Below are 23,979 nucleotides of genomic sequence, written 5' to 3' on the forward strand. Positions count from 1 at the left end.
TTGATCTAAACCCTGTCGACCCGGCGTCCGGATGCCCGTACAAATGATAGTAGTAGTGGTAACTTCACATGACATTCAGAATGACTGCTCTGATAGCGAAACAAAGTTCTATGTAAACAAACATTATTCATAGAAAGACTTTACATTAACCCCTTCCCGACATTTGACGTACATGTACGTCATGGCCGGGATGTACTTCCCGACACATGACGTACATGTACGTCATGACTTCAAAGTGCCACCGCGTCTACAGACGCGGTGACAGAGGGACGATGTCTGCTGTCCCTGACAGCAGACATCCTCCCTCATTGCCCAGGGGGGGCAGAGATGCCCCCCGTCATGGGCGATCGCTGCGATTGGCTGTTCAAACGTGAACAGCCAAAAACAGCATTTTAATGTGTGATGTGTAAAATTTAGACTCTGCTGCACCCTAGTGTCCAAAAAAATTAAAGGAGGTTGAAATAATGATTTAAAAATAAAGTTTAGATATGGTCTATGTTAGTTATTAACTATTTTGAGTGGTATGATTATTTGTCTCACAAGCAGAAAATTTTACATTTTGCAAATAGCAAAATGTTCCATTTTTTTACGACATTTTGGTATTTTTCACAAAAAAAAAAAAACTGTATCGACCAAAATTTACCACTAATTTAAAGTACAATGTGTCACGGGAAAACAATCTCAAAATCGCTGGGATAAGTAAAAGCAAAAAAAAGTTATCCCCACTTAAGTGATACATGTCAGATTTGAAAAAAAGGCCTCTGTCAGGAAGGCAAAAACATTTGTAACAAGATGCTTTAATAAAATATTGTTCTAGCATAACACCATTCCAATGAATGTATGAAGTTTAATGAAATTAAAAAAGTAAACAAAAAAAAAAACCATTAAAAAAGACTTGATGCCCCATTCGACAGATCTGGGTGGTTACCTTAATTACCCCTGCTCCGAAAAAAAAGGGGGGCACAAGTCAAGGTACTTCCCTGCAATTTAGACCTATACATTGACTAAAGCTTTACGGTCTAAGCTGGCTGGAACAAAAATCTAGTAACATATGGGAGCAAATTACCATTTGAACCGAAATGGCGAAAACAGACAAAAAAAGGTCCTTTAGATAAAAGGGTTCATTGAAATAGAAAAGAATTGATCTGATTGACCATTTGACTGTTTTTTGGCGTTTGGGAGCAACTTACCAAATTTATTTATTTGAAGACATACATTATTCAGGTTTTCATTGACACCAGCCAGATCAGACAATAAATCTTTAGGTATATGACCAGCTTTATTGGTTTTAATTTGGATGGATGGAGCTTTCTATACTCAATGTTTGAATAAAATAGTCACTCAATTTTTATAAATTACTTATGGGGGTATTAATTCCCCCGCCACTATTCCCGACAGGGGAAATAGAGGCAGGGCCCTATTCAATGCTGCCTTTCCCAACAGTATTGAACAGGAATCTGGGCAGAACAGACCCGACTTTAGAAGCAGTCGGGCCCGTTCTGCTGAGAACGGCCATGCATTACCGAGCTCCCGGCCATAGCTCGCAGCCAAACCGCCTTCTCGGCGTTCAGCAGGCGGGACATTGAATCCCGCCTGCCGATTCTTAGTCGAACCAGCCAAGAACGGGACAGGGTCACGGCTGTCGGGTCAGCCCGACAATCGTAACCCAGGATTGAATTCTCCCCTAAATAGCAAAATGGTTAGAGCAGGTGAATCTCCTATATTTACTATACATTGAGGTAACATCAGTACACAAGCATGGAACATGATCGTGAAACTGATCAAACATGAAAGGTTTGCTGCTAACATAGCTCTAAAAAAAAAAAAAAAAAAAGGAACGTTCTCCCTCATTGGTAGCCTGTCCTGCATTACACAGACACCTGTGCCCAGCGGGTTCTCTCTCAGAAAGATTATATAACTGCTAGTACACTAGTGTCTTCTGTAAATTGGAAAAAATGCCAGGACACCCATTAAACCTTACAACTATCAAATATAAAAAGTATAGAAGATACTTCAGATAACACATTGGGCAAGCCAAAAAATGCAACATTTATAATAAAGCGTTAACAAAAAAACAAAAAAAATGTTGTTATACTAAAAAACAAAAATCAAGTGATGATCAATATCTTTGCCCATTTTGTACCCTGGAAAAGGTTACAATGAGGTTTAAAAGGTCCCCATACACTAGTGCAATTTGGCCTGTTTTCAACTTACTGGGCCAAACCGCACATGTATGACCTCCGCTACGTCCCTTGCACATCAAGTCGGAGGTCGGAAATGCTGCACATAAATAGTATGTGCAACCATCAGCAGCACATCGTGGGTGCTTAGCACCCGCAAGATATCGCATCAGACTTCCTTTAACTCACCTGGCAGCTCCCCGGGAGTCCTTTTACAGGCAATAAATCACTTCAAGTGCCAAGCTGGATGTTAGCCCTCCCAGGGAGCGCACGGAAAATCGGGTCAGACTTGCCCTTAAGACAAGTCGGACTAATGTATGGGGGCCTTTACCCAGATATTTGCAGATCCAGGAGACCACAACAAATTGATGTAATTCTTATTTAATTTAAGTAGATAAACATGCAGACAGAAACCAAAGACAAAGTCTTGTTTGTACAGATTCAGCAGGTTTCCAATACAGGCCATAATCTGGAAACCCTTTGGTACTTGTGTATTATCACGGCACCCCCGATTTCCATCGCAGGTCATTGTACAACTAAAAACCGCATCGCATGCGATGCGACCAATTTTAAGTCATACATACACCCAGATGCCTAATTCCTATGTTAAATGCCCCCCAGACCCGATTTTAGATAGTCATTACCCATCAGGGTGGGTGTACAATGTTAAAAGCCCCCCCATTGTTAATGCCACCCCACTATCAACGCCAACCCGAAGCGTGGCTAGCGCAGCGAGCCCGTGAGGGGCGGCGGTACGCGTCCTACGACCTTTTCATATCACCACTATCCACGTCGGCGTGGAGTTGATATTATATAGTGTGGCGAGCGCAGCGAGCCACGAGCCCCGCGAGGGGACGTGTAATACTTGTGAAGTTATGACCGTGCGCTCGCCACGCTTCGGGCTCGGCGGCGAACGCACTATATAAAATCAACTCCACGCCGACGTGGATAGTGGGAGTATGAAAAGGTTGTAGGATGCGTATTGCCGCCCCTCGCAGCCTCGCTGTGCTCGGCACGCTTCGGGTTAGCGTTGATAGTGGGGTGGCGTTAACAATGGGGGGGCATTGAACATATTCATTACCCATCAGGGTGGGGATACAATTAAAAATCGGGTCTGGGTGGGCATTTAACATTGAAATCACATCGCATGCCATTTGGCATGCGATGCGACGCGATATTAAAATTGTACACTCTGCGCGGGAAAAGCCTCAAATCGGTCCCATCGCATACCTTAATTAGTGGTATGCGATGCAATGGGCGCCATGATAATACACAAGTACCAACCCTTTCATTGCTTCTGCTGGCAGTAGGGTATCAGTAGCCAACACTGGCATTCTGGTAAAGCCCACATTTGCAGGAGCAAGGAGAGCATCCAGGGATGGTGGCAGATGCAAGGAATGTAAAAGTACTATTTCATATAGACAAGAAACACTACCAGACAACAGGAACCTAATGGAGACCATGTCATCCGAGGAAAGCAATATTTAGCATTTACTATTTAACGTCCAGTATCAATGTAAGGGATACGGTCATTAGGTCTACACCAACTAGGTCTACAAGCATTGGGTAGACACCACTAGGTCGACATGGGGATTTTCACTGTTTAGCCAACAGGTGGAATTTCATGCCCTACCATCCACTAGGGCGTGGTGTGAGAATAAAATAGTGTGCTGAGCACAGCGAGGCAACCGTGACCAAAGCATCACGAGCGAAGCACTTGAAACTGTGTCCATGTCGACTGTGTGAAAAAAACAGCGAAAAACCCCGCCGACCTAGTAGTTGGTGTAGACCCAACAACCCACTGTAAGGACTTTCAGTACCAACATTTGGAAAGTGCTCAGTGCAAAACAAAAAATACAGTAACATCACGTGAAGTGAATTATTTGCATTCACAAAAACCGCTTAGAAAAAAAAAATCAAATGTTCATGAGAAAAAACAATGTATCAATATTTAAAGACCTTTTATAACGCTTGTAGCTAAATTGTATTAACTTAGGGTAATTGCGCTGCAACACAACACTGCCTAGACAACAAAACCATGTCCAATAGTGACCAGGACAGGCTTAGGAGGAAATGTAATAGCCTGCGAGATTTAGGCATCGTGGAAAAACCAAGGAGTCTGACAAATGCTTTTAACCAGTATTCATGTGAAAAGCAAATCTATATTAGTTTGGAATTTTAAAGCAAAGTGACTAAGATCTGCCAGACTCGCTAGAATACCAAATATGCGTGCATCTTGCAGCCATTATTTTCATCCCCTATAACTAATATATTGGCAACAGAAGTCCTATTCTGTAATATTTGCATTACTACTATGGTAGCCAATGAAGGTATGCTACACCTTTGTCAAATCAAGCAATGCGCACTAGCACGCAACTATTTCCAGTTGCGTACACTAAGCGGCTGTAGTTAGGGTAGAGTGAAAGGACACTATTCCAAGTGGCTAATTCCTCCCTACAAACGTTATGTACTTGTAAGCCTTAGGACTAAGTATGGCACTCCATATTGACTCTTTGGCGAAGAGCTATCCTGGTCTCCAGGAAGACTAGCATGCATTGTCAGTGGTAAAGCCACACATTACCTTTTCTGTCTGATTTCTGTGCTGGGATGGAAGATGTGGGGATAGGCAGTTTTGACAAAGCTGATGCTCCATTTGCGTCAAATGACTTCTTTGGAGGAGGGTGATCAGGCTGTACTGTAAGAGTACTAGAAGGAACAGTGCTTGGGGCAGCAGACTGGTGAGCCACCGGCTTAACTGTGTGCTGCGCAGGGGCCGCACTACTGTGAGTCTCTGTTCTGGGGAGTCTGTAGTCTCTATCATTGTGCCGGCTTGTCTGAGACAAGATGTTCTGTGGAAGCATGCTGCTGGCGTCATTGGAATGTTTCTCATCCACTGATTGGAGAAGGTCATGGAAGAAAGAAGGAATATGAACACTGTTTAAGTAATAAATAACATTACAGGTCATGATCTATAAGTGCATGAGTTTGTGTATAACACCATTGTTCCTCCATAGAAAAAAAAAGGCTCCTAAACATAATTACAAGAACGAGGTAAGATGTGCTGGCCAATTTAATGTAGTGCTACATGTCATGAGAAAAATCACCATCCTATGCAAGGCTATACGATCACTACAAGAGCACATACTAACATTTTGCACAGGTCCTATATACACATGGTCATAGTCAACCATTTACATATTATACAGGTCACCACAGTCACAGAGAAATTTGATTTAACACACCAATGGGATGTTGGACTCAGACCTGGGATTCCAGAATAAATAACGTAATCCGTTATGACCAAATTGCTTTTGCACTCTGCTAAGTAGATAAAAGCTCTTTTTTTGAGAATTCAGGAATGGGGAACCTTTGGTCCTCCAGCTGTTGTTGAACACCGCATCCCAGAAGTCCTGCTACAATTTTAGCATGGCCAAATAGCAAAACTGTAGCAGGGCATGCTGGCATGTGTAGTACAACAACAGCTGTAGGGCCAAAAGGTCCCCCAACCCTGTTACATAGTAGGTGAGGCTTAATAAAGACTTGCATCCATGTAGTTCAACCTGTTTATAATAGTTTATCCCTTGTTGTATAGTATGTTCCGATATTTTAAAGACAGATTGTTACTTATTCGTACTCGTGGATGTTTTTAACCAATAAATGTTTATCCAACCTTATTTTAAACGTATTTATAGTGTCTGCCGACACCACTTCTTCAGGAAGAGAGTTCCCAAGTTTAACGGTCCTGACTGTTCTAAGGCTTTGATGGGCAGAAAGAGCTGACATTCGGTAGTTAGAAGCTAGAAAGCAGTACAAATAAGTGTCCAGTGACTGCTCCCCTTGTAGTATCACGCCATACTGGTTACATTGGATAAGGTCTACTTTATTCAACACAGAGTATAGGTAGCACCAACTTACCATTTGCGTTTTATACATTTTTGTTTCTACAATTTACTTCATTTTAAATTAATTTTACTGGACACATGCACGCATAAACATATGTGTCTTTAGGTGTGTTTGCTGTGCATTGGAGGAGTGAATAAAACCCGTTGTCTAAAAGTGTAAACATAAGCTTTAAAAAAATAAAAAGATAAAACTTTTTTTTTTCCAATCCGGTAATGAATTATGGCAATATTCAGTACTGAAAGGCCTCTGGATCTTAAAACACATAATAAATGACTGACTGTTTTGGCCTTTAAACCTGTTATTTACAAATGGATTTCTTCTTTATTGACATTCCAGTGTTATCAGAACACCTTTATATTCTAATGACAAATATAACCAGCATTAATCTTACAGATTTACATTTCATAGACTATGCTGTTGACATTACACAATGCAATGTAAATAATCTATTGTTATAAAACAGCAAGAAGCCATAGCATAGTCCAGTACCATTCAACATAGCTATACATCAAACCGAAATGCAATGAGCATACAGGGTAATACAATCAAAATAGCCACTTGTCAAAAAAAAGTTCAGGAAAAAAAAAAAAAGTCAGAAACCCATTTATCTCAGATACTAAAGTATTCATTCAGAAGTTCATCTATTAGGCCATAAAACAGCTTGTTGGCTAAAGAAACCAGGACACAGACGAGCACTCAAACGTCAACAGCACCAACATGGATTGACAGACGAGCCACTCTCACTGCATGAAAGTTTATATAACAAAGCTGGGACAGTGGAACAAATGAGGTCCTTGTGCGGAAAACTTGAAGAAGAAATACCCCTTCCCAAAACCTGGCCATGTTTTCTGAGATCCAAACATACGCTTGTACCTTTCTGACGGTCACAAGAGAAATTTCTCAACAGTTTTAGTAACATCCCAGAACATGTTCACATCAAAATTCAGTATATATTTCCACTGGGGCCGCCAGGTGCAGCAGGAGGCACCCAGAAGTGCTTCTAATAAAACATTCTGAGCCTCCATATTAAAGTTAACGGCAGAGATTCCACCAACACCACACAACAAATACACAAAATGTCCAGGAGAGACTACAACTCACCTGTAGCGGAGGCTTGCATGGCTTCTCTTCTATAGTCTCTGTCTTTAGGGAAACTATTAACCGCCACTTTACTGGACTCTTTTTGGCGTTGTTCTCTACAGGGAAATAGGAGCAACAGTCAATTTAAATCCCTAATAAACCTTCCAGCGACAAACCAACTCTGACAAGAAACCTACAACTAAACTGGAAACTGGGCAAAGTACTATAAGGCCAATAAGTGCATGTGGTCACATCTGTATTTATCTTTTCATTGGAAAGCTATAAACTAAAGTTTCTACTCCACAAACATTTAGGGACTGATACAGCCTGGATCAAAAAGCTAAAGTCTTTCTCTAATGGACAAAACCATGATGCACTGCAGGTGGGGCAGATGTAACATGTGCAGAGAGTTAGATTTGGGTGGGGTATATTATTTCTGTGCATGGAAAATACTGGCTGCTGTATTGTAACACCGCCATTTAGATTTCAGTTTGGACACACCCACCCACATCTAACTCTGCGCACGTTACACCTGCCCCGCCTGTAGTGCAGCATGGTTTTGTCCATTAGAGACAGACTTTGCTTTTGTGATCAACTCTGAATCAGACCATAATGCAATCAAATACTGATGAAACACAAAAGCCAATTTTTTAGGGAAATACATAATATTATATTAAGACTATGCTGATATTAGCCGAGAGTACAATTATCTCAAAGCCAGTTATCCAGGAAAAGAAACCATAGGTCAAGTACACATCTGCCACACAATATGTCCACCTGGTTGTGATGGCACTGTGGGCAGTGCCACAGTCTGCGTTAGACATATTGTATATACACATGGACAGAAGCATTATGTGGTATATCATGTATCAGCTAAACTACATATTAAATGGTGCCTGTGTATTATGCAGTGCATGGATATTTGTGTGATACAAATACAAAGCAATATGTGCACAGTTTTAAGTGACACCAACCAGCGTCTTATACAAATTTTTAGTCTTGGTTCGAACCATGCCCTCATATTCCAGGGGTCCCTTCACCAGCTTCTCTTTTCTTAGTTTTGTACTTTGTGGTCAGACAGTCAAAGACCGTACTAAAGAGAATTCTCAGTTAACTGCACCATGAAGACAACTGATGACAAATTTAGCAGCCGAGTGGTTACCCTTTAACCTTATGCGACACAAATCTATTACACTTACTACTTATAAACTATAAGCCATTTTAAATAGCCACCAAATACATTAAAATGTCAAATGAGACAAAACCTAGCTTAACAAAAAACAAATGCCTACCTCTCAAGCCACTCTTTTGGTTTCTCCCACTGGGATACTTCTGTTCTGCAGTTATAATAGTACTTTTTTCCAGAAGAGCTGATATGCTCAGACCAATCATCTGCTGGATCATAGGTCTACAAGGAATAAAAAAAATATATAATAAACAAAAATGTTTTACTTTAACCCTCTCAAAAAATGTTTGAAAACGGTAGTAAGTTAAAACTATACATCCCCATTTGACAGCAATATAGTATTTTTCATATGGAGCACGAAAACATAGTATTATGTCCTCATCGCAACTTTACCATAAAGATGAATAGGGTCTATTGTGCCCGGGTAAGGGACATAGGGTCAACATTAATTAGCTCGACAGTCAACAGATCAACCACTATTGGTCGACAGTCAAAAGGTCGACACGTGAAAAAAATTGACATGCACTAGGTTGATCTGGTCAAAAGGTCGACACAAGCAATAGTGACATTGAAAAGGTCTACATGTTTTTCATGTCGACATGGACACCGAAAAAGTGTACCATCTCTGCTCATGGCATGCTTTACCCGCCATGCTTCGGGCACACTACTATATTTTCCCTCTATGTCCACGTGGATAGTTAAATTTATAAGAAAAAAAAAAAATTAACAAAGAAAATTAAAACTGAAAAACTCATGTCAACCTTTTGCTGGCATCAGTCTTTTCACCATGTCAACCTTTTGCTGGCATCAGTCTTTTCACCATGTCAACCTTTTGCTGGAGTCAGCCTTTTCACCATGTCAAACTGTTGACAAATAGTAGTCGACCGCATCCATTTGGGCCCATATGGGGAGGTGCAATTCCTTCTTAACACTGACTAGTGTTCCCGCTAGGCTGTTTTAGCGGGGCGCTGCGCCCTGCCCGATTTTTAAAGGGCAAAATGCGCCCTGCCCCTCTAGCAGCGCCCAGATAAATCAGCCTGCAGTCTGTCCCGCCGGAGTGCCCGAGCTGTCGCATCGCTGAAGGGGGGCTTGCCCGGTCATGGCTACGGCACGCCCCCTCTAGTGACGTCGGCGGGCCCGTTCACGCCCCCTCTAGTGACGTCGGCGGGCCCGTTCACGCCCCCTCTAGTGACGTCGGCGGGCCCGTTCACGCCCCCTCTAGTGACGTCGGCGGGCCCGTTCACGCCCCCTCTAGTGACGTCGGCGGGCCCGTTCACGCCCCCTCTAGTGACGTCGGCGGGCCCGTTCACGCCCCCTCTAGTGACGTCGGCGTGCCCGTTCCGCCCCCTCTAGTGATGTCGGCGGACCGGGCACGCCCCCTGTAGTGCCGTCGGCGTGCCCGTTCCGCCCCTTCAGCGTCCTGCCTTATTTGGTTCCTAGAAGGAACACTACCGACCTTTAACATATATACTGCTGCCAAGAGAAAAAGACTTCCTTGCAGCAGCCGTGATCAGCGGCCCATTTTTGTAATGAACATGACCCATGCGCAGAAGAATCTATTACTCCATGTAAAAAGCATTTCTCGTGATCACAATAAAAAAAAATTAAAAAAATGGTATAATATAGGGGTCGACACAGGAAAAGGTCGAAGGGTCATTAGTTCAACACTTTAGGTCGACAGTCAAAAGGTCGGCACGGGGGTTTTCACTGTTTTTTTTACCTGAATGTCAACACCGTCGACAGACAGTTTAAAGTGCACCGCATCCCCTTGCATCGCTCGCTCTGCATCGGGCTGTGCTCGGCACACTGTTTTATTCTCCCACCGCACCCTAGTGGATGGTAGGGCATGAAATACCGCCTGTCGGCACATGTCGGCTAAAAAAAACAGTGAAAAACCCCATGTCGGCCTTTTGACTGTCGACCTAGAAAATGTTGAACGAATGACCAGTCAAACCTAGAACCATGTCGACCTTTTCCATGTCGACCTAATGGTGTCGACCTAATGACTGTCTACCATCACGCTGTAGACCAAATGACCGCATCCCATAATACAGTTCCATATAATTATAATTTACACTTTCAAAGAGTACTTTTGCATTCCCAGCAGCAGCCTTTATCCTATAGGTGTTTGCAGGCTAAATGCAGTAATAAACAAACACATCTGTAAGTTTATTCAGAAGCCAAGTCACATACCAGTAAGTTTTGGTCTCTCAGAGGAAAAGCAGAATGCGGCGGAACGTCAAGCAAGCACGGAAAGAACATACAAACTCCATATTTCCCTTGTCAGAGTTGAACTTAATGCTGGGTGACGAAGCAATGCTAACCGCTACCCCACCAGGTAGTATCATGATATATAAAAGGAAGGCCAACTGCATAAACACATTCACATGAGTCACAAAAATGCACTCTGGTCAAAGCATAGCTTACAGAATCAGATGTTTTGCTTGGAGTAGAAGAATGTGAATTTGAGCTATGAAGAGAACTGTGGTTATGTGAATTTTCTTGCGGAGAAAAACTGGTCCCTGGAAAAACAAAAGAAACAAAATAAGAGCTAATGATTACAGTTCTCTACAACAAACAACAATACTATGTACGGACAGCATATCAATAAACCGATGCTCATAGTTGATCGATGTGGTTCACTGCAAATCATCCAGACTTGTTTATCAACAGTTATTCATATAGAACAAGCATAGCACTTAATTGGAAAAACAGTAATAGAAAGTGGGTGCTGACAGAAAGCGGTAAGACTACCTTGCCCACATTGCAGCCAGACAACAAGGGTAAGAATGTCTTAGTGGGCAATATTACCTAGTCACAGCGATTAGAATATGGGATTGGTTAAAACACAGAAAGAACACAACCAAGTGATGTGAATGGAGGTATTTGGCAGTAATCCAGTAGAATATCCTAGGCTAGGGAGGGTAACTTGGGAAATGTATAACTTGTCTGAGTTCCCATGGAAAGTTTCAATGCAAGTGGGAAAAAAACTTGTTATAGAAGGTAACTCCTGGTGCGTCCTAGACAAAATTAACTGCAACTAAAACCAAACATCGGATAAAAAAATAAAAGGAAGCACACTAGCAGAGTCTCACAGCTGTGCCAAATGGCCTGTTTGGCACAACTACAGGAAAGGACACATCTGTAAAGCAGTGAGCCAGGGGGTATATTTGAGCTCACAACATAGCGATGCCAGGCAGGTGACTTTGAAATTGCAAAAAGACCATTTGGAATGTTGCCCAACAGAGATGGGAGAAATCTGCATATATGAATGATCCCGAAATCCAAAAAGAGCAACGTAGTTTGCCAAGTATAAAAAGGTACAGAAATAAGATAACCTAATAGTACTGTAATCGGTGTGCTTGGAGAACTAATTTAAGCTAAGGCTGGAAGAGCACAGGTGACAGGGAGAGACAGATTTGTGAGTGTATAGGACTAAAGCTGGGTACACACCTAAAGCTGTCCAATCTGTCTGTGGGAATAAAAATCTGGTAATGTATTGGACAACATGACAATCAACCATGCGATCCCAAACACTGGAAAACAGACAATGTTGTTTTGACAAATTGGTTATATCCATTTAATCTACCAGATTTGTTCAAATAAATTTATTTTGGCAATTTTGTTGTGTTTTGGAGCACATGTTTGTCATATGCTTTCACTCATTACCAGGTTTTTGTTCACACCAGACAGACTGGATAGATAAATCTATAGGTGTGTACCCAGCTTTATAGGACATGTAAGAGTAGGAACAGAAGAGACTGTCGATGGAAGAGGATGGACACTATATTTTAGGTCATATTCCATCATGCTTTTGATGTAGGAAGACAAGACCTTGGAAACTGATGGTAGTCAGGAGGTTTTGAACAAGGAGGCAGAGGATTCTTCGCAGCCCAATTTTTTATCTTTTTTTTTTTTTTTTTACTGTGTGGTTTAAATTCATTGTAATTTTTTTTTCCAGAAATGGTTTACATTGAATGTTGAACAATGTTAATGTTCTTATTTTAAAGTGGCTAACCACTGTGCAACTAGCACTAGGGCTGTTTAGCCTGACTAGACGATAGACCTGAGAAGGTTAAAATAAAAATAAGTCTTCTCTATATCTCGTGACAGTGTAGGTACACTCAAACAAGTCAGAATGAGCGAAAAGGGCAAAAAAAAAAAAAAAACTTAGCACACACCATTAACATGTTCAACTCTCTGAATAGTAAAAAGAGAAGCTTTAACAATTTAAAAATAAATAAAATCACACACTGTTTGCCATCAACAAAACACTGGCTGATTAGGTCAGTGCTTTCTAACAGCAGTCCTCAGGAACAACCAACAGTGCTGAACACTTCCTGACCATGTGCAATCAAGCTATAAAATGTTCTTAAACTCCCATTTGAATGTTACTGAAACAAGGTACTCAGGGTCAGACTGGGTTAGTACACTGGAAAATGTTTTGCACCAAAAACATGACTGATGTCTGAATATGGCAATATACATAAAGGCATATCAAATATACAGATGTGTCCTGATACATTTTTTCCGCAGTCACCGGCAGTGCTGCTCTAGTTCACACTTGTATATCTGTACAACTGAACCTGTACACATAGTGCTACAATGTAGCAGCCACAGCTGTTTTATTCAACACAAGTTCTGTTCTGTATACAGAGGCAGTCCCACAATATCAAAGGGTCTTAAATTCGCACTGTGTATTGCACCTTCATGGTTCATGACAAGTACAGGGTACATAAACATTTCTGAATCAAAATATACTAAAATAAGTATTAGGGTCGCCTAAAACTGGGATTGGATGCCATTGAAGGAAGTATAGAATTAGTTTAGGTAAAAGAAAGGGGTGCCGAACAGGGTCCTGACAGTCATTTACCTAACATCGGGAACCCGACTGTTAAAACACTGACAGGTTCCCAACAGCCACCGGCTATTCTACGTCGTGGGGGTCCACGACCCCCATAGGAGGGAGATTAGAATAGGTTGCGAGCAAAGCGAGCCACCGTGCCTGCAGCGTGGCAAGCGCAGTGAGCCCGCAAGGGGCTTTGTTGCGATCGCCATGCTGTCTGAGTCCGGGCAGTCGGGATCCCGACTGCCGGAACCCTATACCACACCCAATTGAAAGTAGGGCACAAGGTGAGCATGTAAGTGGGTAAAGATGAGAATTGGCTGGGTTTGGGGAAGTAGTGAGCCCAATTAAAAGTTTTGTAGAGAGGGAGAATGCTAGCGATTTGAAGCAACATGTGAAAGATGGTCACAATGCCAACACAAAAATCCTGACTGTTCAACTGTCCGACAGTTGCAATGCCAACCAACAGGGGCTATTCTCCCAAGTGGTGGTCCACAACCACCATAGACTGAGATTAAAACCAATGGTGAGCGCAGCGAGCCACCAGCGTGGCAAACGCAGCAAGCCCGCAAGGGTTTTTTTTGCGCTGCCTCGTTACCATAACGGCAGCCGGGATAACGGGCGACGACAAATCTTACGGAAGCCGGCAGAAATCACACTCTGTATTATGCCTTACGGATAAAATGCATTTTGTTGGCAACACATCCCATCTGCCACTATATTGCTGGTGTGCAGATTGTTCTAAGTAAAAGGTTTCAAATTGACCTGGGGTATTCAACATACAGCCATCCTGCTACAGTGGAACTACACATCACAGCATGCACTGCCACAGATTTGGCATTAGAACATGCTAAACCAGGGTTTCCCAATCTTTTTTCTAATCACGGCACCCTAGAGTATCAGAATTTTTCCAAGGCACCCCATGGCCCCAAAAATATATATCAAATGAAGTAGATTGTGTTTATATTTACTTACTTAGGGTCAGTTATGTGGTAAAGGGCAGGATTTGGTTCTGGTTGTACACATTTTATGATTGGCAGCCACCAGCACTGGTTTTGTCTAGAAATAATGGATCATAAATAATTTGAATTGGTCCTGGACGACCAACCCGAGGCACCCCTGCAAGTGTCCCAAGGCACCCCAGGGAGCCTAGGCACACAGTTTGTGAACCACTGTGCTAAACCATTGGCCAGGCATGCTGGCATGTGTAGTTGAAGAGCAGTCTTCTCTAGACCTTTTGGAGATGTGGAAAATGAAGATTCTATTGAGAATCCAACTAATTTTATAACCAGAATTCTGATGCAAAAAGCAAATAAACTTAATCATTCTATCACTTGTTTATTCAAACTAGTCAAGCAACCTGCAAACCTGGATTAGTTATTTCCATTTCCTGTCCTCAGGTGAATTTCTCACTATAAGATATTCTATTAAAAGGCCACATGGCAAAGTCAAACGTCTCCATATTTAAAGATAAAGGAAGCTGCTGCATGCAAACTCAAGAAAACGGAAAGGCAAAACAGCACATAGACAAGCTTGTTATGCTCTATAGCAGGGGTTCCTAATCTGGGGTACTTGAAAATAATATTGGTAATGGCGGAAGATGAAGTCTCATGGTGGCAGATGTCTCATTGCCATGGGGACTAATCATGGTGCATCATTTCTGGTTCCGTCTGCAGTATCAGCGCCTCCTCTTGCTTTTGCCCGACCAGCAATCCACTGGGAGCTACCCTCACTGCCCTCGGGCATCAGCAATCAACTGTGCTGACACGGGTGAAGGAAGCAGCGGCATTAATCCTGCAGGCGTTAGCGGAAACCCCGGAGAAAGTCCACAGCTAGAAGCCATACACAGAGGGAAACGATTCCTGATGGCACACTACTCATCAAGATACGGACTTGCATACCACTCACTTCCACTCCACTGGTAAGTATTGTGGATATTTCAATTTGAGAGGAGGGGGTACTCCTAAATTAAAATCCTAATCAAGCGGTATGGGATATAAAAAAAGGGTTGGGAACTGCTTATCTATAGCAATTGTTCCAAAGTCTTCCTGAATCATTGTTCCCTATAGTTTCTTGATTTGGCACATCCAGGCCAAAAAAAAATAAAAAGATTCCTTGAGTAAATAAAAGACTACAGTAAATTGTACTGACCAGTCACCCATATATGGTGCTTGACAAACTGCACATATTTTAGGATCATCAGCCATTATCACTGTGGAACTACTGCTCTACTGATAAACCCTAGTTCACTAATGACAACACAATCCCCTTTGGAAATCAAGTGGTTATAATAGCAAATGTGTATAAGGATAACTAACGGGGACTTCACTGGGTCTGTGCAGTTTATTAAAGAGGTGATCCCAAAACTTTTCAGTAAAATTAAGTTTCAATGCTCTCTAGTCAGGTATTCTTCCAAAGAAGGAAATACCATAAAAAAAAAAACCACAATACATATAGGTAAATGTAAAAAAAATAATGCGTGTTAATGGTAGGGATAGAATTTCTTGGCTAAATGGACAAATTTGGTAGCAACAACTTAACTCCTGAAACTGTAACAATGGTCCTACAGTAACATTTTTAGTGGGCAATTCATCCGTTTGTGGTACCGCCCAAAGGGCATTTAAATAAATGGATGCAAAACAGAGCAATTTCATTATTGCTCTGCATGGGTGCCCAATATCCGTGGGAGACTATTACAATAGAATGGTCTTAGTCTCTATTAATCAAAATTACGGTAAAATAATTAAAGTGCCAATTCGAACTAGTACAACGTTTTTGCCACAGAGGCTAAGAGCAAATTTTGTTCCAAGGGGATGATTCTGTTCTAAACACCAAGGGTGGAATTCAGTTTACCATATCACTTACTGTGGAACCAGAATTTCTGTTTAAAAAAACTAAAAGTTGTTACTACCAAATTTGTCCTTTTACCCATGCCATCATATAGGCAGGAGCATAAATAGACAATAGGTAGTAAAGTGAATAACCTTACCAAAAAATACGCAACTGCTACTCAAAATTAGTATTACAAAAGGTAGAGAACTTTAAAAATCAAATACAAAAATTATATATTTGTGTGTTGCAGCTATGGCTAGAATATATCTATATATATATATCTATATATCTATATATCTATATATCTATATATCTATATATCTATATATCTATATATCTATATCTATATCTATATCTATATATATCTATATAGAGAGGCTATGATCAATTATTGAATCCAGGATTTGAGAAATATCCAAATAATACTGCTTTCACACATCAAAACCTGCTTTGACCCATTTTTTTGGATGTTAAAATGGGTCAGAGCAAGTTAAACCCGTTTCACCTTGAGTGTTGTAAACGGTATATTACTGGCTAATTAAAGTTTTTGTACCTTTCACATTGAACCAGTTTTCCCCCCTCCCCTTGTACTTGCCAGCGCGTACCCCCGCTCCCTCCCCTGGTACTTGCCAGCACGTGGGTGTCTGGGCAGTGGGGTGCATGCAGTGGGCCCACTCGTCCGTTGGGCAAATGGGAAGTCAGCGGTGGGGTCCCTGCGGCAGATGGGAGCTAGTAGCGCTACTGGGGGAGGGGGGGGGGGGGACCTGGTGTGGGATCCAATATACCTGTTTAGACCTGTTCACTCTGCACAAATAACGGGTCTGAAACGTGTAGGATCCTTCTTTTTACTAGTTTTGAATTACCGGTTTTCTTGAACTGGGATTTAAAACTGGTGCCTTCACACTGCAGCTATAACACTTTTGAAATGGCTAAAAATCAGCAAATTACCAGGTTATAGCTGCAGTGTGAAAGGAGTATAAGAGAAATTCAAATCAGGAAGCAAATGCAAAGGTGAAAATAGCATTGTATTCATGGCTACACCACAAACAAGGAATAACCAGGAACATCAGACACTGAGGATTGCTTTGGTAAAAATTCAGTCAAAGTACAGTATAGGCATATAGACAGAGCAATTTTGTGCTCCTTTCTAAGTGACCTTACCCGATCGATTAGAACAGTGGTGTCAAACTCATGGCCCTCCAGTGGAACTGCACATCCCAGCATGCCCTGCCACACTTTTAGCAATCCATTGCTCCGTGTGTATGCCCCTGTGCAATGGCGATGTCGCCTGCTAGTTAAGTCAGTGCATGCAGTCAAAATCTAGTCAAACTGGTCTGTGTGTACAGAATGCGCGATAGCAATCTAATTAGTCATCCTGAACCACTACCCTGACTTATTTGTTTTTGCTTAAGCAAAATTGCTTAGCACACATCTCTGCATGCGTGTGGGCTCTCAATGGGTGATCTAGACTCCATGAAATCGCCTACCCTATATAGCTTATCAAAAACTCTTAGCATACATCTCAATGTGTGTATGTCCCTTTAGACTAAATATGCAATGTTTCTTCAAACTGCACTACACACCACTTATTTATTATGGCACCAAAAATGACATCTCTTAAGATGACCCTGCCAGAAAGCAGAAAAACACTTTATCTGGATTAATAAAATTACCCTTCACTGTAGTATATCATTGCTTTGAGCTACCAATATTTATAATTAACATCTCTGGGTTCACGTTGCAACACGTGCTATACCAACATCAACCATCGTGCACTCTTGTCCAGCAATATCTGCATTTACTCCAGAGAGTCACCGATTAATACTAGAATAATGATCTACTGTAAGAAAACCATCTAGAGACGAATCATCTACTTTTAATATACATAGCGCAGATTCACAAGCAGAGACTAGAAACCATAATATTTTAATGAACAGTTTTATCGATGATGTGCAAATTTGCAATCCTTTTAATTATCAAATAACTGCACATGCGTACTTAAGAGAGACAAAAATAGCAAAGGATCTTATCGCAATCCCCTCATAACTTCACTGACAAGAAGTCAGCATTTGGGGGTGGACACCTGACATTTTCTGGGAGTGTCCAAAGAAACATAAGAGTGCCAATGTGTTTTAAGGGAGGGTGTGTGAGGTCAGCAATTGGTCACAACCAGCCTGTCTGTTGCAGAGTTGTGGAAGGTTTAGACTTACATTTGCAAAACACTGGAAAAAATAATTCAATGGTTGGGGATTTGCGTCCGGATAACGAATTTTCACTATTCACTTGCAGATTTGCACAGGGCAGGTTTTTTTCTGTCTGGGTTGTGGCTAACTACTCAGTCATCTGTAAATTTGCAGAAGAGCTATCAGGTCTGAATTAGGCCTGAAGTACAGACTATTTTTTAAAATTCTGATTTCAGCGGCTTAAGTATAATTTTCTATTTTGAAGCCAAGCAGCTTGTTTGGAAAAAAATGTTTTAATATGATACTTTCCTATTTCCTATGCTATACACTGTGTAAACAAGGGACTGGACACCAACGCAACTAAAACGGTGAGCAATAAACAAGTGTTTGTGAAAGGTATAAATCATTTTAGATCAGATTGACACATTTGGGTTTGGTGATTACTAGAACATCTGATGCCGACGTGTACATTGGTGGCATTATTCTGTAAAACCAGCTGAGAGTCCAAGTGGAGCAATGGGTGCGTTCTAGACCAAGTCTTCTTTATAAAGCCTCAGTTGGTCACTGTAGTTAAGACAGAAATGCATAACATACCGTTTCGTCCAGTATTTTGTGGACAGTTTGCCAAGAAGGCTGTCAGCAGTAATCACTGCACGTGGTAGACTTACAAAGTATGGACAGCAATTTTCTATTATCATTTTATATAGTACTACAAGGAATCCGCAGAGCCCAGTTAAACAAACAAACGAAAAAATTATCAGAACATACTACATAACAAGGGATTAGCCATTATATACATAGGATGAACTAGATGGACGCAAGTCTTTATTCAGCCTCACCTACTATGTAACTATATGTAAGAAAACAGACTTACAGTTCAAGACAGTATAGTACAAGTACGGGTTATATTAACCCTTTGAGTGCTAACATTGCTGTGAGCGATCCTCAAAATATCTGCTAAAAAAAAATCTGCTCACTGCGACTGTTCTTTTTCTGGGTGCAATATTTAACTAAAGTTCAATTAATTGACTTGGCTTTATTTGTATTTATTTATACTAAAAGCAGTCGCTTTGAGCAACACTGGCCTTTTTAGCGGATATTTTGAGGTTCGCTCACAGCAACTTTGGTATTCAAAGGGTTAAAATACCGGCATCAGCAGGCGATACTTAAAGGAGGGATTAGAGGTCATTGAAGGAAACGTGGGGATGGTTTACGTAGGCCCTGCTTGTGAGTTTCCATTCTAAAGATCATTGATCAATTAGGTATACATAGTATTAAAACTAGAGCTCCGTACACACGGAGCAATACAAATCGCTCAGTGTCCAGTTTTCATCAGCGACCAGAGATGATCACTTATAAAAAATGAGACTCTCTGCCAGGAGAAACAGCTTATCGCAGCAGCATGCTCCTCCAACCAGCGACCACCCCATGGCTTGTCGCGGAGCACGCTCCCGGCAACAGTCGCCCCATACACATGGGGATACGGTCACCTAGCGACCATATCCCCAGTGATATAGGCTAGAATCGACCCGTGTGTGCGAGGCTTTACGGTTTTTAAATACTATTTTCACAATAATGCCCTGGTTGGAATCAAACCCATAATGCGAGCTACCTGCACAAACTATTCCCTAAATTGCATACTACATTCCCAAACGCAGTCCTCCAGGCACCCCAACAGTCCGGATTCTAAGTATATCCATGCTTAGCCACTTTTTTTTTTTTATCCAACTGCTCTACTGCCTCCTGTTACCAGAATATATGTATGAAAGTGTGCAAATGCCTATAAAACATGGAAATCTTGGTCCATTAATTTAAAATAGTTTACACCTCCTGCTGCAGGACATACCCATTTGTTCCAAATAAAAATATCAACAAACAGCTTTAATGTGTGGTATTTTTTTTTTCCTTTTCTGTCACATTACAGCATCATCTGCAAAGCCAAAAGTTCAGAAATAAAAAAACACAATATATAAAACACTGTATAGCCAGGAGTCACTGCACCCCTCACCCACAAGTGGTTCGCAGCACCTTATATAAGGATATGAAATTACTATTTTGGAAGTTGCCCTAGCAAGATCCTGAGATAGAACAAAAACATTGCCTGACAGATTCTTTACTATAACAGACTTTTGGGGTTATTCAAACTCTGACTAAACCTCGCAGAAAGTCTGCAAAAAAAAAAATCCAAGAAAATCAGTTCACACTGGGAAAGAAAAACTAATTTATTCTGCAGTATCAGTGGGTTTACGCACTAGTCCCATTTTTTTGTTGCAGGAAAAATCTAATTGAATGGCTTTTCCCACACTGCAGTGGTTTGTGCCATCAATTAACTGATTAGCCCCCTTTAGCTCAAAATAATTAAATTAAAGCACAGATAAAAAGTTGTAACAGTACATCCAATGAGGGTGAAGAGGCAGCCTCACAGGACAAAGTGTGTTTTGGTTAAAAGACTTCAGACTTCTCAGCATACCACCAAACAATAAGGGAGCAAAAGGTCTTGATAGCTCTTTGCTTTTACCAATCATGAGAGGTTTCTTATGGGACATCTTAGTAAATGACACGTTTTTGCAGGCCATGCATTAAGACTGAACCATCTTCTATTAATTTGCACTGACAAGGGGCAGGATTAAGGTGGCCATACATCTACAGATCGATTGCCAGGTTGGGCTTGTTGGAACAAAAACCTGGTAACAGTTTTTGGCAGTTTTCCAGCATTTCAAAGCAAATGGTCAACTGTCATTTAGGGGGAAATTTACTAAAGGAAATTTGTAAAAAAAATAGGTGTATTTGTATCCAGAAATACACTTATTTTTGACATTTACTATCCCGAAAATACGGCAATACGTATTCGTATTGATAGCACATCAATACGAATTGCCATATTTTCGGGATAGTAAATGTCAAAAATAAGTGTATTTCTGGATACAAATACACCTTTTTTTTTTTTTACAAATTTCCTTTAGTAAATATTTCCCCCTTACTCTCATCCATTACCAGGTTTTTGTTCCAACCAGCCAGATCAGACAATACATCTATAGATGTATGGCCAGCTTTACTTTCTAATTACAGATCGATTTCAGCTGGTGTATTGGCTCCCCAAGCCTTTTTTGCACCACTTCGCTTTCTCCCTGTGTCATTTCACATTACACATAATTTTTAGACATCTATGCTTTTGATTTCTTTGCACATGTGGATTGTATGGGTTGTTGCTGACATTTGGTGAAAGTTTCATTCCAATGGCACCATTACAAATATATTTACTGAGAAAAACTGTTCAATACTTATTTGACCCACTGTACCTTGGGATACGGTGGGTTGGTCGACCTACAGATGGTTGACAGTCATTTGGTCGACATGGGTCTAGGTCGACAAGTGTTAGGTCGACACAAGCATTAGGTCGACATTGTCTAGGTCAACAGTCAAAAGGTCAACATGGCGGTACTTCATGCCCTACCATCCACTAGGGCGTGGTGGGAGAATAAAATAGTGGCCGAAGCATGGTGAGTGCAGCGAGCCAAGCAAGGGGACGCGGTGCACTTCATCCTGTGTCCATGTCGACATTCGGGTAAAAAAAAAAAAAAAGGTGAAAAACCCCATGTCGACCTAACGCTTGTGTCGACCTTCCAGTATGTCGACCTAGTGGTGTCGGCCCAATTATCCCATTCCTGTACCTTAGCAAGAGGCAACTACCTCAGAATCTGTTGAGTAATTACAGATTTGTATGATGGGACCATCATGCAATACTGCACAAAAGTCTTGAGATCCTATAGTTGAGCCAGAAAGCAATAAGGAGGAGCCACAGTCCAGGTCTACTAAAATTTATTTAAACCGGAGGCGTGGCCCCTGGAAAGCATTTGAAGGGCCAAGACTGAACAAAAAAAAAAAAAGTTCAAAGCTTTAGCCATGTCCCATGTGCAGAACTCAATAAATCTTAGCCACACATTTATGTGGAAGATATTAGAAAGGTGAATTACGCAGCACTGATCCTATTGGCTCCCATAACAATTAATATGTTAATCACTGTGCATCAATGTCACACTGCCACTAATCTCAATGATCATTAACTGTGCTGTATTCTACGGCACTTGTCAGAGTGGCAGAGCTTTACCAGCCCACTGGTGGTTGGTCTACTACAAGTGGAGCATGTGCTGGGAACGCATGAGCATTCAGCACCAGAATTTTATGATGAAGACTGGCAAATGAGGTTTATGCCAACTTAGAGGCCCCCACACACTAGAACGATTTTTTGGCCGATTGTCCGACCAATATATCGGGCGGTTTTTAGCGATAATCGGTCGAGTATTGGTGATTATCGATACAATCGGTCGATATATCAGACAATCGGTTGGAAAGCGGACAAAAAAAATCTTTCTAGTGTGTGCGGGCCTTTAGTTTGAAGATTTGTACAGCAACCTATGAGATTGGATGCACTAAATTGGGTGGGAATAAATGTGCAATTTGTTCAACTTTGCTTGGGAAGCTTTCTGGTTTCTGATTTTTTCACAGATAATCAGTTCTTTAATGCTGGATATAGTAAATGCAAGCTGTGATCTGCCGTAACCTTAAAATGACGTGAATATATTGTGTCCTGTGCTTTATAAGCACTAATGCCCCCCATACACGGTCCGTTTTTGCGGTCCGTTCTGTACTTTTAAAGTACACATCGTATCAGATCGCATCCCTTGTGCATGCACTGCGATCCGATCCGATGTGTACCTAGTACAAAAAGTATGTGCAGCACATACTTTTTGTACTGTACTATGTGATGCGCGGGAGCGCGCATCGCATAGTACAGAACGGAGCCGGCAAAAACGGAGCGTCTATGGGCTCCTTAAGACTTTAAATTTGGTACCAGCACCCCATACCTTTCTATTGTTTTGTTTCATCTATGATGTCCACAGGCCTTTATCGGATTGGGTGTTTCTATTTGATAGGATTACAACTGAAAGATTTACTTTGTAGGCATCTCTTTTATATAATGTGTTAGAGAATGTTGAAGCCAAGAACCTTCACCTCCATAGAGAGCTTCACTCATTTGGGCAGGGATGGGGAACCTTCGGCCCTCCAGCTGTTGTTGAATTACATATCCCAGTATGCACTGCAATAGTTTTAGTATGGCCAAATAGCAAAACTGTAGCAGGGCATGCTGGGATGTGAAGTTCAACAACAGCTGGAGAGCCGAAGGTTCCCCATCCCTGCATTAGGGTGGACTCATCTGGTGTTCACGCCGGCTGCCACCAAAAGGCACCAAATGAAACAATTCAATTAGGAGTACATGCAGCCATGTGGACAAATTCCCGCCTGCAGCCTCCAGAAATTTGTGGAAATAAGGTGCTCAGACTGGAGGAACAACAGGGAGCTAGGGGAGGATTGGGGTGTGAGCTTAAATTATGAAATGGCTGCTGGCATTGAAATTTCTTCTAACATGAAGTTTGTGAAAATTGACCCCTTTCCTTATGCAAATATAAAAATGCTTAGCGGGCAGAATGTACGTTGTGCATTTGAGTGGCACCAAAGCTTAATGCGTACACAATAGCCAATTGTTTTTAATATAGTTAAACTATGGCATCAGTCTCATTTAATAGCCACACCTTGCATTCAAATACTAGGAGGCATTTGAAGGAAAGACATCTACTATCAGAATCTCAGCTGTGCCTGAAGACTCAACACTGGATCACCACTACGACCAAACTCAGAATGGCCACCTCCTGCCCGCTTGCCAACCCAGATAAACCTGTAATTGAAGACCCCCACAAAAAATGGGTCCAG

General features: G+C 41.5%; 1 protein-coding gene across 4 annotated transcripts in view; it reads right to left on the reverse strand.

The window, feature by feature from the left end:
* The window catches only part of WAC (WW domain containing adaptor with coiled-coil), a 62,481-nt gene that overhangs the window by 23,335 nt on the left and 15,167 nt on the right, over window positions 1-23,979 (reverse strand). For 3 of the 4 annotated variants that reach the window (XM_083188907.1, XM_083188905.1, XM_083188906.1), the window contains exons 4-7: window positions 10,777-10,871; window positions 8,456-8,571; window positions 7,185-7,279; window positions 4,762-5,073 (exon numbers count right to left, since the gene is read on the reverse strand). In XM_083188907.1, coding sequence (XP_083045033.1) covers window positions 4,762-5,073; window positions 7,185-7,279; window positions 8,456-8,571; window positions 10,777-10,871 — 618 coding nt within the window. The remainder of the gene's footprint in view (window positions 1-4,761; window positions 5,074-7,184; window positions 7,280-8,455; window positions 8,572-10,776; window positions 10,872-23,979) is intronic. The other variant, XM_083188908.1, reaches the window with a different exon arrangement.

This window comes from Crinia signifera, chromosome 5 (assembly GCF_055691185.1).
Source record: "Crinia signifera chromosome 5, ASM5569118v1, whole genome shotgun sequence".
NCBI classification, from domain to species: Eukaryota; Metazoa; Chordata; class Amphibia; order Anura; family Myobatrachidae; genus Crinia; species Crinia signifera.